Source organism: Jaculus jaculus, chromosome 5, assembly GCF_020740685.1.
Source record: "Jaculus jaculus isolate mJacJac1 chromosome 5, mJacJac1.mat.Y.cur, whole genome shotgun sequence".
NCBI lineage: Eukaryota > Metazoa > Chordata > Mammalia > Rodentia > Dipodidae > Jaculus > Jaculus jaculus.
Window position 1 is genome coordinate 61,174,233 of NC_059106.1, and position 16,690 is coordinate 61,190,922.

The window sequence follows — 16,690 nt, forward strand, 5'->3', positions numbered from 1 at the left end:
TGCACATTTGGTCTTTGATTTGGTCTGTCTAAACATTTGAACTTCCTTTGTTTTGTTCTTGCTACGTACAGTTAAGGTGGAGGGGTACTTTAAAGTGGTCTAGTACCTGGCATCAGTCTTTAACTCTGAAATGGAGTGGTTGGTGAAGAATCTTTAGGGCAGACATTCCTTGTCTTCCTGCAGCTTTGTGCCAGCCCTAGTAAGGAGTGTTAGCTACAGTGTGTGTGTTTGTGTGTTTTTTTATTGTTTTGTTTCTGAGGCAAGGTCTCACTCTAGCCCACACTGAGCTGGAAGTCACTATGTAGTCCCAGGCTGGCCTCAAACTTATGGTGATCCTCCTACCTCTGCCTCCCAAGTGTTGGGATTAAAATCATGTGCCACGACACCCAGTTTATTTGTTTTTGTTTGTTTTGTGTATGTGTTTGGTTTTTTGAGGTATGGTCTTCCTCTAGTCCAGGCTGACCTGGAATTCACTATGCAGTCTCAGGCTGGCCTCGAACTCACAGCAAGCCTTCTTCCTCAGGCTCCTGAATGCTAGGATTAAGGGCGTGCATCATCACACCTGGCTATGTGTGTGTTTGTATGCACATTTCATGGGGTTCATGTAAAAGTCAGAGGACAACTTCAGGATATCTGTCCTCTCCTTCTACCTTGCTTTGAAACAGGGTCTCCTGTTTTTGCCCCAGAGACTGGCCCAAGATCTTCAGGTTTCTCCTGGCTCCACTTCCCATTGCTGAAAGTATACTCGTCTATTGAGATTAGACAAGTGTACGACTTTGCATACAGCTTTATGTAGGTACTGGGGATTGAACTCGGGTCAGATGGCTTAAGGAGCATGCCCCATTAACTGCTGAGCCATCTCCCAGGCTTAGTTCCTTTATTTATTTTATTTTATTTTTTATTCATTTTTTAAAAATTTTTATTTATTTATTTGAGAGCGACAGACACAGAGAGAAAGACAGATAGAGGGAGAGAGAGAGAATGGGTGCACCAGGGCTTCCAGCCTCTGCAAATGAACTCCAGACGCGTGCGCCCCCTTGTGCATCTGGCTAACGTGGGACCTGGGGAACCGAGCCTCGAACTGGGGTCCTTAGGCTTGACAGGTAAGTGCTTAACTGCTAAGCCATCTCTCCAGCCCTTTTTATTCATTTTTTATGAGAGAGGAGAGAGAGACAAAGAGAATGGGTATTCCAGGGCCTCTAGCCACTGCAAATGAACTCCAGATGCATTTGCCACCATGGGTATTTGGTTCTTGTGGGTACTGGGGTCCTTAGACTTCACAGTCAAGTGTCTTAACTGCTAAGCCATCTCTCCAGCCCCTAGTTCCTTTTTTAAAAAATGTATTTTATTTATTTTTTTGAGAGAGAATGGGCATGCCAGGGACTTCAACCACTGCAAATGAACTCCAGATGCATGCGCCCCTTGTGCATCTATCTATCTGGTTTACGTGGGTCCTGGAGAATAGAACTGGGATCCTTTGGCTTTGCAGGCAAATGCCTTAACCACTAAGCCAACTCTCCAGCCACCCCCTCCCCCAGTTTCTTTTTTGATCAAACTTGTCTCTATTCCCATATACCTGCCCTAATCTTTTTTTTTTGTTTTGTTTTGTTTTGTTTGTTTTTTCAAGGTAGGGTCTCACTCTAGCTCAGGCTGACCTGAAATTCACTCTGTAGTCTCAAACTCTCAGCAGTCCTCCTACCTCTGCCTCCCGAGTGCTGGGATTAAAGGCGTGCACCACCACGCCCGGCTCCTAATCTTTTTTTTTTTAAGATTTGTTTTTATTTATTTATTTGAGAGAGAGAGAATAGAGACACCAGGGCCTCTAGCCACTGCAAACAAACTCCAGGAGCATGTGCTACCATGTGCATCTAGCTTACATGGGACCTGGAGAATTGAACGGGGGTCCTTAGGCTTCAAAGGGATGTGCCTTAACCGCTAAGCCATCTCTCCAGTCCATCTGCTGCCCTAATCTTTTTATCACAGACATGTTTTGATATTTCTCCACTGATTGCTAGTTTAGTAACTTTGCCTTGTATGGCTTTTATGAAATAGTTTACTATAAATAAAGGCATGGTGGGGCATACCTTTAATCCCAACACTCAGAGGCAGAGATAGGAGGGTCACTGTGAGTTTGAGGCAATCCTGAGAATACACAGTGAATTCCAGGTCAGCCTGAGCTAGATTGAGACCGTGCCTCAAAAAACAGAAACAAACAAAAGAAAATTATCATACATTGGTTAATTTGTCTTCACTTTTACATTTTTAAATATTTTTATTTATTTATTTATTTGAGAGAGAAAGGTGAGAGAGAGAGAGAGGGAGAAAGAGAGAGAGGGAGAAAGAGAATGGGTGTAGCAGGGCCTCCAGCTACTGCAAACAAATTCCAGATACATGCGCCCCCTGTGCATCTGGTTTACCTGGATCCTAGAGAATCAAGCTGGGGTCCAGACTTTGCAGGCAAATGCCTTAAGTGCTAAGCCATCTCTCCAGCCCCAGTTTTACATTTTTATATGCAGCTTATTGCTTACCTCTTTGCATAGTTGTCATCCTGCTCCCTTCTTATTAAATGTAACAATAATAATAAATAATAAATGTATAAAAAAAATAATTAGGGGCTGGAGAGATGGCTTAACAGTTAAGGTGCTTGCTTGCTAAACTCAACAGCCTGGGTTTGATTGCCTAGTACCTATGTAAAACCAGACTCAGAGTAGCACTTGCATCTGGAGTTCATTTGCTGTAGCAAGAGACCCTGGTATGCCCATTCTCTCTCCCTTTCTCTCTGTCTCTATCTTTCTGCTTGCAAATAAAAAAAAATAAAATAGCCAGGCATGGTGATGTATGCCTTTGATTCCAGTTCTCAGAAATAGAGGTAAGAAAATTGTGGCTTTTGCATCGACGGCGTCTTTTCCACGCGGCTTTCTCCCATGGAGATGGGGAAAGTGAGGGCACTGTGGGCCTGTGTGCACCGTGAAGCCCAAGGTGGAGGCCGCCGCCTCCAGCCCCATCCCAGGAGCCGGCCTCAGCAGGTGGAGCACAGGGAAAGGACTGGGCATTCGTCCACACTGACATCTTTGCCAGGACGCAGATAGACCCCAACGCCTTGGTGCAGAGGCTGGAGCTGGACCAGAGGAGTGTGGCATCACTCAAGAGAGGTGCAGAACCAAAGGTCATCTTACCCGAGAAAGAGAAATTGAGGCTACAGCGTGAGCAGTGGTTACAGAAAATTGAAGCCATTAAGCTGGCTGAGCAGAAGCTCAGGGAAGAGCAGAAGCACAGGGCCACAGTGGTGGTGGGGGACCTGCACCTTCTGAGGGATGTCCTGCCTGAGTTGCAGGAGCTGGAGGCTGGGAGCCAGTGGCAGACCAGGGGCAAGGTAGCCAGGAAGCCAAGGCCAGTGGAGCTCAATCGGATGAGCACAGCCCAGAAACAGCAGCTCCTTGAGGAAGAAAGGACTCGGTTTTGGGAGCTGCTGGCCAGCCCAGCCTACAGGGCCAGTCCCCTGCTTGCTATTGAGCAGCAGCTGGCCCAGCAGATGCAAATGGAAGGTGGTGGACAGCTCTGATCAACATAGTATGTACCATGAACTCCTGAGGATGCAGATTCTACAGAGGTGCCAGTCAGCTCTCAAGTCATGTTTTGAGTCTGAGTGGCTACCTCATCTCTTTGATCATGATGCTTTAGGAATGGGGAAGGAGGAGAGCCATGTTAGGACAAATAAAGTGCTTTGTGGACTCTGTGACTCAAGGCCACTCCCATGAGGGAAAAAAAAAAAAAAAGATTGTTGTAAGTTTGAGACCTGTAATTCACTATGTAGTCTAAGGCTGGCCTCAAACTCACTTCTATTTTCCTATTCTCCTACCTCTGCTTTAGTGCTGGGACTAAAGGCATGTGCCACCACACAAGGCCTCCCACTAGTTTAAACTAGTTTTCCTGCAAACCTCAGGAATCCAGTTGTCTCCACCTCCCCAGCTCCGGATTTACAAGTACAAGAATGTACTTGACTTTTTTACATGGGTTCTGGGAATTGAACTGAGGATGTGGGGATCCTCATGCTTGCAAGGAAAGGACTTTACAAACTGAGCTCTATCACCACCCATATTTCCAGCTCCTTTACATGGTGTTTAATAACCTTCAGAGTCTGATACTTACTTACCTTTCCAGGCCTACCTGTAACTGCTTATGTAAATCTAGTCTCCATGAGTCCAAACTAACTACCAGTCCTACAAACATAATTTCACACCTTTACATATACTATTCCTTCTTGGTTTTTTTTTTTTTTTTTTAACGTTTTAAGATAGGATCAACTTTTTCAGGACCCAACTAGGATTCCACTTCCTATGAAGCTTTCTCACACCCCAGAATTATTTCTTTTAAAAAATTATTTATTTATTGGTGAGAGAGAGCAGATAGAGAGAATGGGCATGCCAGGGCCTTCAGCCACTGCAAATGAACTCCATACACATGTGTCACCCTGTGCATCTGGTTTATGTGAATACTGGGGAATCGGACCTGGGTCCTTAGGCTTCTCAGGCAAGCGCCTTAACCACTAAGACAATTCCAACCCCATGATTTCTTTGCCAATCTTCCTGTAGCCCTTCACTCATAATAGCACTTCCCCACCCAGAGCTGGCAGTAAAGCCCAGTGTCTTGTGTATGCTATTAGTAGAGGGGCTTTCTGTACCCACCCTCATTGACATTGTGATTTTTTAAAAAATTTATTTATTTGAGAAAGAGGGAGAGAGAAAGAGAGAGAGAGAGAATGGGCACACTGCAAATGAACTCCAGATACATGTGCAACCTTGTACATCTGGCTTATGTGGGTTCTGGGGAATCGAACCTGGATCCCTTGGCTTTGCAGGCAAGTGCCATAACTACTAAGCCATCTCTGCAGCCCATGATTTTTATATATAAGTTATTTATGTAACAAGGTGCTTAATGCAGTCAACAATAAATGGTCTTTTAGAAAAGAAATTACTTATTTCCATTACTAGAAGGATCCAGATAATATAAATCTAAATAATAAGCCTAAACAGGAAAGAAGGAGGTCAAAAGATAAGAGAGGGCTGGAAAGATGGCTTAGTGGCTAAGGCCTGCAAAGCCAAAAGATCCTGGTTTGACTCTCCAGGACCCACGTAAGCCAGATACACAAGGGGGCACATTCATCTGGAGTTCATTTGCAGTGGCTGGAGGCCCTGGAGTACCCATTTTCTCTTTCTCTCCCTCTCTCTGCCTCTTCCTCTCTCTCAAATAAGTTAAATATATATATATTTAGAGGCCCTGCTACACCCATTCTCTTTCTCCCTCTCTCTCTTTCTCCCTCTCTCTCTCACCTTTCTCTCTCAAATAAATAAATAAATAAAAATATTTAAAAATGTAAAAGTGAAGACAAATTAACCGATGTATGTATATATATGAATGACACAGAAAGAGTCCTATATCTTAAAAAAAAAGATAACAGAGCCAGGTATGTGGTGGTGCACACCTTTAATGCTAGTGCTCAGGAGGCAGAGGTAGGAGGATTGCCATGAGTTTGAGGCCACCCTGAGTCTACATAGTGAATTCCAGGCCAGCCTGAGCTACAGTGAGACCCTACCTGGAAAAGAGAAGAGAGGTTAGAAACCACTAGTTCAAGCCAGGCATGGTGGTGCATGCCTTTTGATCCCAGCATTTAGAAGGCAGAGGTAGGCAGATTACTGTGAGTTCAAGGCCAGCCTGGGACTACAGAGCAAGTGCCAAGTCAGCCTATGATAGGGTGAGACTTACCCCCCCCCCCAATAAAAAGGGAAGAAAAGAAAAAGGAGCAGTGAGAGATTGAAAGTCAACTCATTGCCAGAAGTGGTGGCACACACCTTTAATCCCAGCACTTGGGAGGCACAGGTAGGAGGATCACTGAGAGTTCAAGGCCACTCTGAGACTACATGGTGAATTACAGGTCAGCCTGAAGTAGCATGAGACCCTACCTCAGAAAACCAAAAGAAAAAAAAGAAAGAAAAAGGAGGGCTGGGGAGGTGGTTTAACAGTTAAGGTGCTTGCCTTCAAAGCCAAAGGATGTAGGTTCGATTCCCCAGGACCCACATAAGCCAGATGAACAAGGTAGCACATGCATCTGGAGTTTGTTTGCAGTGGCTGGAGACCTTGGTGTGCCCCATCTCTCTTCTCTCTGCTTCTTTCTCTCAAATAAATAAATAAACTAAAAGTATTTTAAAAAAAAAAAAAAAAAAGGAAAGAAAGAAAAAGGAAACCACCAGCTCTCCCTACTGCCTGATCATACCAGTTCTTTCTCCCCTCTCCCCCCCAGTAGCCTTTAGTCCCAGGCTGGTCTCGAACCCACAGTGGTCCTCCTACCTCTGCCTTCCACATGTGGGGATTAAAGGCATGTGCACCACAATGGGCTGACATGCCAGTTCTATTATTTAGCTCTTCCCTCTTTCTTCTTGCAGGTGCTGAGGATCCAGGAAAGTCAAGCCATGCCACATTAAAGAATGGCCACACCATCCCCATAGGGAGTACAAGATCTTCTAGTCCAGTCCCTGAAGAAGAGGAGGCAGGAAGAATACCAAATCTTAGAATTCCCGTTCCAGAAGAGGACCCAAAGAAGCGACTAGGTAAAACTGGTCTTTTGAGTTTAAAACCCATGGACCATTCTCATTTACCTCATGGGTTAGCAGGAAAACAGGAAGAAGTAAGATCCAGGAGGAGCCAGGCGTGGTAGTTCACGCCTTTTTTTTTCCCCCCCTTTTTGGTTTTTCAAGGTAGGGTTAAAAAAAATGCAGGGAAATTTTCTATTCTTTAGAAACTACTGCTGTTTTTTTTTGTTTTTGTTGTTCCTCCCCCCCCCCCCCCCAGGTCGAGTTTCACTCTAGTCCAGGCTGACCTGGAATTCACTATGTAGTCTCAGGGTGGCCTTGAACTCACAGTGATCCTCCTACCTCTGCTCCTGTGTGGTGGGTTTAAAGGCATGTGCCATCACACCCAGCTGCTACCTTTTTTGCTTTTTTGATTTTGAGGTATAGGGTCTATATTCCCAGACTAGACTCACAGTGATCCTCCAACTTCTGCCTCCCCAGTACTGGGATTAAAGGCATGTGTCACCCAGCCTGCCTTAGAAACTATTACTTATAGCATTACTAAGAGCAGAGCTATATTTAAGAAAATTTGGTTGTAAATAGAGAATCAGGTATTAATTTTATTACAGAGCACTGGAATTTTGGCCTTAGAAACTTCATAACCTTTAATAATAATCAAATTAGTTATACCCCTGTCATCTCTTTCAATTCAACTTTTATAACCTTTGTACAGCATGCATTAACCTTCTACTTTAAATCCATCTCTATTTCCATTTGGAACAGTCCTTTACCATTCAATCTTTTCTAATCTGAAAGCATGCTTTTATAACCTTCTGTATTAAAAACCCATTTTAGCCAGGCATGTGCTGCTCATCTTTAATCCCAGCATTTGGGAGGCTGAGGTAGGAGGATTACTGTGAGTTCTAGGCCAGCTTGGAGCTACAGAGTGACTTCCAGGTCAGTCTTGGTTAGAGTGAAATCCTACTTAAACAAACAAACAAAAAAGTGCATTTTAGGACTAGAGAGATGGCTTAGCAGTTAAGGCATTTACCTGCAAGGCCAAAGGACCCAGGTTCAATTCCCTAGGACCCATGTAAGCCAGATGCACCAGGTGGCGCATGCATCTGGAGTTCATTTGTAGTTCCTGGAGACCTTGGCATGCCCATTCTGTCTTTCTATCTGTCTTGCACCCATCCCCCCCTCAGGTATCTCTCCCTCAGATAAATAATAAGGTACATTTTATATTCATAACTTAAAAAGGATTTGGGTGTGGTGGCGTACACCTTTAATCCCAGACTCAGGAGGCAGAGGTAGAAGGATCACCATGAGTTCAAGACCAGCCTGAGACTACATAGTGAATTCCAGGTCAGCCTGGGCTAGAGTGAGACCCTAACCTTGAACCCCCTCCTCCCTCCCGCAAAAGAGAAAAAAAAAAACTAGAAACTATTACTTGCACCATTAAGTGCGGTCTTCTCCACTGTTATGTTTACACTCCTCAAATACCTTTTTTGTTGTTTACTTATTTGTACGTGTGTATTTGTGTGTAGGGCACAGTGTAAACAAATTCCAAACATATGCTGTACCTTTTGCATCTTTTTTATATGGTTGTTTTGAACTTGAACCTGGACTGGCAGGCTTAGCAGGTAAGCACATTTAACTGCTGAGCTATCAACCCAACCCTAGATTTGTGATTCTTTATTCTTCTTATTACATTTTTATTTATAAGCAGAGAGGCAGAGGAGAATGGGAACTTCACAGCCTCCTACTACTACAAACTCTAAACACACATGCCACCTTGTGTATCTGACTTTACATGGGTATTGGAGACTTGAACCCTGGGTCATCAGGCTTTGCAAGCAAGCACCTTTAATTGATGAGCCATCTGTCCAACCCCATATTTGTGATTTTTTGTTTTGTTTTGTTTTGTTTTTCAAAGTAGAGTCTCACTCTAGCCTAGGCTAACCTGGAATTCACTCTATATTCTCAGGATGGCCTCAAACTCACAGCGATCCTCCTACCTCTGCCTCCCGAGTGCTGGGATTAAAGTTGTGTGCCACCATGCCCAGCTTGTGATTGGAGAGATGGCTTAGCAATTAAGGCATTTGCCTGCAAAATCAAAGGACCCTGTTTCGATTACCCTGGCCCATGTAAGCCAGATGCAAAAGAGGGCATGTGCATTTGGAATTCATTTGTAGTGGCTGGAGACCCTGGTGCACCCATTTTCCCTCCCCTCTCTCTGTCAAATTAATAAATAAAATATATTTTTTAAAATTCTTATTTGTTTGAGAAAGGGCAAATGAAACTTGAAAAAGCTAATGACTTAACTTTTTGTTGGGGGGGAGGGGGTTTGAGGTAGAGTCTCACTCTCTAGCCCAGGCTGACCTGGAATGTAGTCTCAGGGTGGCCTTGAATTCACAGTGATCCACCTACCTCTGCTCCCAAGTGCAGGGGTTAAAGGCATGTGCCACCACCTCTGGCAATAACTTACATTTTTATTTTTACTTATTAGAGGGCAGGGGAGAGAATGGGCACATTAGGGTCTGCAGCCACTGTAAAGGAACTCCAAACGCCTGTGTCCCCTTGTGCATCTGGCTTATGTAGGTTCTGGGGAATGGAACCAAGGTCCTTTGGCTTTGCAGGCAAGTGCCTTAAGTGCTAAGCCATCCTTCAGCCCCTAACTTACATTTTAAAAAGTCCAGACACAAGCACCTTTTTTGTGCATTTGGCTTTATGTGGGTACTTGGGAGTTGAATATGGGCTATCAGGCTTGACAAATAGCACCTTTAACTTCTGAAGCTCTCTCTCCAGCCCTGTAGGACTTTTTGTTATTGTTTGTTTGTTTTGTGAGGGGTTTCACTCGGGAGTGAGTGCTGACCTGCCATTCACTATGTGGCCCCAGGATAGCCTCAAGCTCATGGCAGTCCTGCTTCATCTTCCAAGTGCTGGGATTACAGGTGTGAGCTAGCACACCCAGCTGTCCTGCAGGACTTTTTCAAGCTTCCACTGTTTCTCCCAAGGGATGTCAGTATGCCTCTCAGTAACTCCTTGGTTGCTGAGTTCCTTTTGTAGAATCACCATCGTCATGAGATCTTCTGGAGCCTCTTACTGATGGTGTCCAACATGTTGAAGGTAGCAAGCATGTAAAGGAATGCACACATTCGCTGGTTGAAAGAATTGTAGATCTGTAGATATGTTCACTTGTTCAGTCTCTCTTCCTTCCTAAACCACATGTGTTTTCTCCCCCCACCCCCGCTTTAATCTCAGCACTCGCAAGGCAGAGGTTGGAGGATCACCGTGAGTTTGAGGCTACCCTGAGACTACATAGACTACATAGTGAGTTCCAGGTCAGCCTGGGCTAGAGTGAGACCCTACCTTGAAAAAGAAAAAAAAAATACTTTAAAAAAATTTATTTATTTATTAGAGAGAGAGAGAATGACCACACCACGGCTTTCAGCCACTGCAAACAAGCCATGTGCATCTGGTTTACATGGGACCTGGAGAATCAAACCTGGATCCTTAGGCTTCGTGGGCATGCACCTTAACCGCTTAGCCATCTCTCCAGCCCTAAACCACATGTTTTATTACACAGGCTCAACTGGAAGCCAGCAGAATTCTGAAGCAGAGTCTGCTCCTGAGAATGCACCCAAACAGCCTCTGCTTCCCCCTAAAAGACCCTTGTCCTCTTCTTACGAAGCAAGTGAAGGGCAAGCAAAGGATGTCAGTTATGGCAGCACAGCAAGGTCCACCTCCTCCACCACCACAGCATCTGCTGCCACCACAGTTGCCACAGACCTGGGAAAGACTGTGAACGCCTTTGTGAGCCCTTCCCCAGCACCCAGGACTCTGCCTGCTGCTCCTGCCATCACTAACAGTACTGCTCTCCCAAGTCTTACTCACACAGTACCTGCCAAGCAGCCTCCCATCCCTCCCCCGAAACCATCTCAAAGAAACAGCAACCCTGTTATCGGTAAGTCTTCAAGGTTTATATTTGCCATGTGGTTTGGGTTTTCAATATTAATTTTACTGGATCACTATTTCGCTGAATGATTTTGTTTTGTTTTATTTGTTTTGAAATAGGGTCTCACTCTGGCCCAGGCTGACCTGGAATTCACAATTCACTATATAGTCTCAGGGTGGCCTCAAACTCATAGCAATCCTCCTACCTCTGACTTCCCAAGTGCTGGAATTAAAAGTCTGCACCACCACGCCCGGCCATGCCCAGTTCTAATGTGTTCTGATTTTAAGTTTTTTTTACCACCTGAGGTAGGTTCTTATTCTAGCTCGGACTAACTTTGAATTTATTATGTAGTCTCAAGCTGGTCTCAAACTTACAGCGATCCTCCTACCTCTGCCTCCTGACTGCTGAAATTAAAGGCATGCACCACCATGTCTGGTAGATTTTTATTTATTTATTTTTTGGTTTTTCAAAGTAGGATCTCACTCTAGCCCAGGCTGACCTGGAATTCACTGTATAGTCTCACGGTGGCCTCAAACTCACAGCAATTGTCCTGCCTCTGCCTCCCAAGTGCTGGGACCCATGTAAGCCAGATACACAAGGGGATGCACACATCTGGAGTTGTTTGCAGTGTCTGGAGGCTCTGTTATACCCATTGTCTCTCTCTCTATCTATCTATCTGCCTCTTTCTCTGTCTGTTGCTTTCAAGTAAATAAAAAATTTAAAAAAATGTTAAAAGGGTTTTGGGCTGGAGAGATGGCTAAGCAGTTAAACTTGTCTGTGAAGCCTAAGACCCAGTTTCGATTCCCCAAGGACCCATGTAAGCCGGATGCACAAGGTGACACATGTGTCTGGAGTTCATTTGCATTGGCAACAGGCTCTGGTGCACCCATTAATTCTCTCTCTCTTAAATAAATAAATAAAAAGAAAGTTTTTTAAAAAAAAGTTAGGGTTTCATACTGGGCGTTCTTGTTCATGCCTTTAATCCCAGCACTCAAGAGGCAAAGGTAAGAGTGCTGTGGGTTCAAGGCCAGCTTGAGACTACAGAATGAATTCCAGGTCAGCCTTGGCTAGAGTGAAACCCTACCTCAAAAAAAAAAAAAAAAAAAAAAAGGGGGTTTCTAAAATACCTAAACTATTGATCTCATTCTTAAACATAAGTAAGTCTAGTACCTAAAATGATTTTATAGATGACTGTTTTACTTGTCATTAAGTGCCTAGCATAGTACCTTCATGAGAATTTCAGAGGGCATAATTTAAATTGTTCTGATAAAATCATGTTTTATCTTTGGGAGAGTTGAGAACACTCTTGCCAGGCACGGTGGTGGCACACACCTTTAATCCCAGCACCAGGGAGGCAGAAGTGGTAGAAGGATCTTCTTTTGTTCAAGTCTAGCCTAAGACTACATAGTGAACTCCCCAGGTCAGCCTGGGCTAGAGTGAGACCCTACCTCAGAAAAAAAGAAAAGGAATGCTACTCTTCCTTTCCACCTCCCCTGCCTCCCTCTTCCCTCCTCTCCCCAGCAGGATCTCACTCTAGCCCAGGCAGATCTGGAATTCACTAAGTAGTTTGAAGCTGGACTCCAAGGTGATCCTCCTACCTCTGCCTCTCTAATGCTAGGATTAAAAGTGTGCACCACCACATCCAGCTAGGAATACTACTTTTGCCAGGTATGGTGGTACAAGTCTGTAAACTGAGTACTCAGGAAGCAGAGACAGGCAGACTGCCATTAAATTAGAGACTGTTCTGATCTATATAGCACTTTTCATATCCTATCTCCAAAAAGGAGGAAGGTAGGGGGAGAGAAGGAAGGAAGGAAAGAGGGAGGAAAAGGAAGATTCATTACAATTTTTTAAAAGTTTGCATTGAAATAAGAAAGCAGGAAAGCTGGGTCTCTTGGCCACTCACTCAGGAGACTAAGACATGAACATTACAAGTTCAAGGCCCTCTAGAGTATAGAGTAAGTTCAAGGCCAGCCCAGGTGACTTAGTGAGATACTGCCTCAAAATTTTAAAAAGGGCTGGGTGTGGTAGTGCATGCCTTTAATCCTAGCACTTGGGAGGCAGAGGTAAGAGGGGCGCCATGAGTCCATGGCCACCCTAGGACTACACAGTAAATTTCAGGTCCCTACCTCAAAAAAATATTTTTTTAGATTTATTTATTTTTATTGTTATTTATTTGAGACAGAGAGAAAGGGAGAGGCAGAGAGTGAGAATGGGCACGCCAGAGCTTCTAGCCACTGCAAACGAACTCCAGACATAGGTGCCACCATGTGCATCTGGCTTACGTGGGACCTAGAGAATCGAACCTAGATCCTTAGGCTTCATAGGCATGCACCTTAACCACTAATCCATCTCTCCAGCCCAAAAGAATAATTTTTTTAAGGGCTAGGGATATACCCCAGTGTTAAAGCACTTGTCTAGAATATATGCAATCCAAGGTTCAATCCCCAAATCATAAAAAAGAAGAAAGGAAGAGAGAGAGAGAATAGAAAGCAGGGAAGTTATCGGTAAATTTTTATGGATTTAGTAATATTTTTGTCATCTACCTGATTTTTTTTTCCCTCCTGAGGTAGGTTCTCACTCTAGCTCAGATGACCTGGAATTCACTCAGTCTCAGTGTATCCTTGAACTCATGATGATCCTCCTATCTCTGCCTCACAAGTGCTGGGATTAAAGGCGTATACCACTACACCTGGCTTTTATTTGTTTTGGTTTTTCAAGGTATGTCTTACTCTAGCCCAGGCTGACCTGGAATTCACTATGTAGTTTCAGGGTAGCCTTGAACTCACAGCAGTTCTCCTACCTCTGCTTCTAGTGCTAGGATTAAAGGTGTGGGCCACCATGTCCAGCCCCTATCTGAAATTTTGTTTAGATCTATTTTCTTATCAGTAGATCTATTTCCTTTGCATAATTATATACCTTCTTAAAGGAATTTTCAAGAAAGAGAGGGGAGAAGGGAAAACTGATAATTGTCAGTGCTAATGAAAAATTAGGTTTTCAGGAAAAGAATATGCTTACTATTGTTAAAATTCTTGTTACTGATTGAACAGATAAACTAAAAAATGTATGCTCGCTAAGAGTCTAATGTCACCAAGCTGGGTGGAGTGGCTAGAACCTTGAAAAACAGGCTTAGAATATACTGTGTGACTGGTAGCTTGATAAAAACAGGATGAAGACTATTACTGTTATCACTGCTTTGGATGGATAATGTCACACTGACTTATCTCTGAAGAACTTGAGGAGCTTTTACATACTTATTTTCAGCACCACCTTGGTTGGAGAAACTGATTTTATCTGTTGTATACACAGGGCAATTAGAACATGAAGACATGGTGACTCATCAAGGTTGTAGTTACCGAGAGACAGAAACACCTGTATTCTCTACACTAGTACATCCAGCAAGATCATCTACAAGGCTTATTAAATCATGGACAAGCCGGGTGTGATGGCGCACACCTTTAATCCCAGCACTTGGGAGGCAGAGGTTGGAGGATAACTGTGAGTTCAGGCCACCCTGAGACTACAGAGTGAATTCCAGGTCAGCCTGAGCTAACACGAGACCCTACCTCGAAAAATCAGGAAAAGAAAACAAAACCAAAACATGGACATGAGTGAGTGGGCTCTGCTGATTTCTGAGTTACAGATGATACTGAGGCTACCAGCCCAGAAACTACCTGCTTAGTTCCTCTAATCTACACCAAGAGTGCTTCTGTCCCTTTTAGGTTATAGCAACATATAAAAGAAGGTATTCCCAGTAATCCCAAACTAAACTGTAAAGGCCACTTTGGGTGTGAAGTGTGAAGCCTGAAACAGTTGGCCTTGTAACTAAAGAATCAACATCAGTCCACGAGAGATTTTCATGTGAGAAAAATAAGATAGTGCATAGAGAATTTGTTATAGTAAAATAGATTTGAGTTAAAGGACTAAAACCTTATTTTTTCTTTTGAGGTAGGGTCTTTTTCTAGCCCAGGTTAACCTGAAATTCACTATGTAGTCTCAGGCTAGCCTCAAACATTCACATTGGTCCTTCTACCTCAGCCTCCCAAGTACTGGGATTAAAGATGTGTGCCATCTCACCCCTCTCATTTCTTTCTTGCTTTTCCTTCTTTCTTTCTTTTCTTTTCTTTTCTTTTCTTTTCTTTTTTTTTTTTTTTTTGGTGTTTTGAGGTAGAGTTTCACTCTAGCTCAGGCAGATCTGGAATTCACTCTGTAGTCTCAGGGTGGCCTCGAACTCACAGTCCTCCTACCTCTGCCTCCCAAGTGAAAGTGAAAATGAGAGGTAAGAAGATAAATCTACCCTGAGGCTACAGAGTGAATTCCAGGTCAGCCTGAGCTAGAGTGAAACCCTACATAAAAAATAAAAAATTAAAAATAAGTGAAAATGATTGTTCCAGGGCCTCCTGCCACTGCATATCAACTCCACACACAACACATATTCATGTGACTTTACATGGGTATTGGAAAATTGAATGTGGGCTATCAGGCTTTGCAAATAAAATACCTTTACCTACTGAGCCATCTCTCCAATCCATTTTAAACTTTTTGGTTTTTCAAGGTAGAGTCTTGCTCTGTAGCCCAGGCTGACCTGTAACTCATTATATAGTCTCAGGCTGGCCTCAAACTCATGGCGATCCTTCTACCTCTGTTTCCCAAGAGCTGGGATTAAAGGATTGTGCCACCATACCTGGCCTCCATCTTAAGCTTTTTATTGACAACCTCCACACATTTACACAATATACCATTATCGTAATCCCCTCCCATAACCCCCCTTTGTTGCTGCTTCCCCCACCCTCACAGAATCTTTTCTTTCCAGCTAGTCCCTATTCTGTTTAAAATCCCACTTCTGGGCTGGAGAGATAGCTTATTGGTTAAGGCATTTGCCTGCAAAGCCAAAGGACCCAGGTTCAGTTCCCCAGGATCCATGTAAGCCATATGCACAAGGTGGCGCATGCATCTGCAATTTGTTTGCAGTGGCTGGAGGCCCTGGTGTACCCAGTCTCTCCCTCTCTGTCTCTCTCAAATAAATAAAAACAAGTAAATAAAATGCCATTTTTCCAGATGCAGTGGTGCATACCTTTAATCCCGGCATCTGGAAGGACTAGGTAGGAAAATTGCTATGAATTCCAGGCCAGTCTGGGATGACATGTTAATTTAAGTTAGCCTGGGCTAAAATAAGATCCTACCTCAAAAACAAAACCAAAAAAAAAAAAAAGAAAGAAATAAAAGAAAAAGGACATGATCACATATTGTTTACTTAATATTTATAATTATTTTTAAAAATTTTGTTTTGTGTCTCACTCTAGCTCAGAATTCACTATGTAGTCTCAGGGTGGCCTTGAACTCATGGCGATTCTTCTACCTCAGCTTCCCAAGTTCTGGGATTAAAGGCTTGTGCCACCACGCTTGGATAAAAAAATACTTTTATTTTATTTATTTATTTGAGAGAGGTGGGTAGATAGAGAGAGAATGGACATGCCAAGGCCTCTAGCCACTGCAACAAATGAACTCCAGATACATGCCCTACCATGTGCATCTGGCTTTGCATGGCTACTAGGTAATCGAACTAGGGTCCTTAGGCTTTTCAGGCAAGTACCTTAACCACTGATACATCTCTCCAAACCTAAATCTTTTGTTGTTGTTGTTTTCAAGGTAGATCTTATTCAAGTCCAGGCTGACCTGGAACTTATTCTAGTCCAAGACTGGCCTAAAACTCAGAGTGATCCTCCTACTTCTGCCTCCCATGTTCTGGGATTAAATGTGTGACTACCACACCAGGCTGGGTAGTTGGTTTTTTGAAACAGGGTCTCACTATGTAGCCTCTTATGGCCTGAAAGTTACACAGACCAGGCTAACCTCAAGCTTGAGGCATTCCTTCTGCCTCTGCTTCCCGAATGTTGGGATTAAAAGGTTTTAGGGGTGTACCATCATGCCCAGCTGAATTTTTTAAATTACTATAATCCTGGGCTAGAGCAAGACCCTACCTCAAAAAGAAAAAAAAGCCGGGCATGGTAGTGCGCGCCTTTAATCCCAGCCCTTGGGAGGCAGAGGTAGGAGGATCGCCGTGAGTTCGAGGCCACCCTGAGACTCCATAGTGAATTAATTCCAGGTCAGCCTGGGCTAGAATGAGACCCTACCTTGAAAAACCAGAAGAAAAAAAAAAAGGAAA

The 16,690-nt window shown here is 43.7% G+C and overlaps 2 protein-coding genes across 5 annotated transcripts in view; both read left to right on the forward strand.

Moving 5' to 3' along the window:
- Phactr4 (phosphatase and actin regulator 4) overlaps positions 1-16,690 on the forward strand; it is a 107,499-nt gene that overhangs the window by 73,528 nt on the left and 17,281 nt on the right. For all 4 annotated transcript variants that reach the window (XM_045150375.1, XM_045150374.1, XM_045150376.1 and 1 more), the window contains 2 exons: positions 6,441-6,605; positions 10,156-10,533. In XM_045150375.1, the coding sequence (XP_045006310.1) occupies positions 6,441-6,605; positions 10,156-10,533 (543 nt within the window). The remainder of the gene's footprint in view (positions 1-6,440; positions 6,606-10,155; positions 10,534-16,690) is intronic.
- LOC105944962 (protein FAM207A-like) lies at positions 131-3,562 on the forward strand. The gene is made up of 2 exons (XM_045151140.1): positions 131-138; positions 2,974-3,562. The coding sequence occupies exons 1-2, from the start codon at positions 131-133 to the stop codon at positions 3,560-3,562; spliced, it is 597 nt and encodes a 198-aa protein (XP_045007075.1).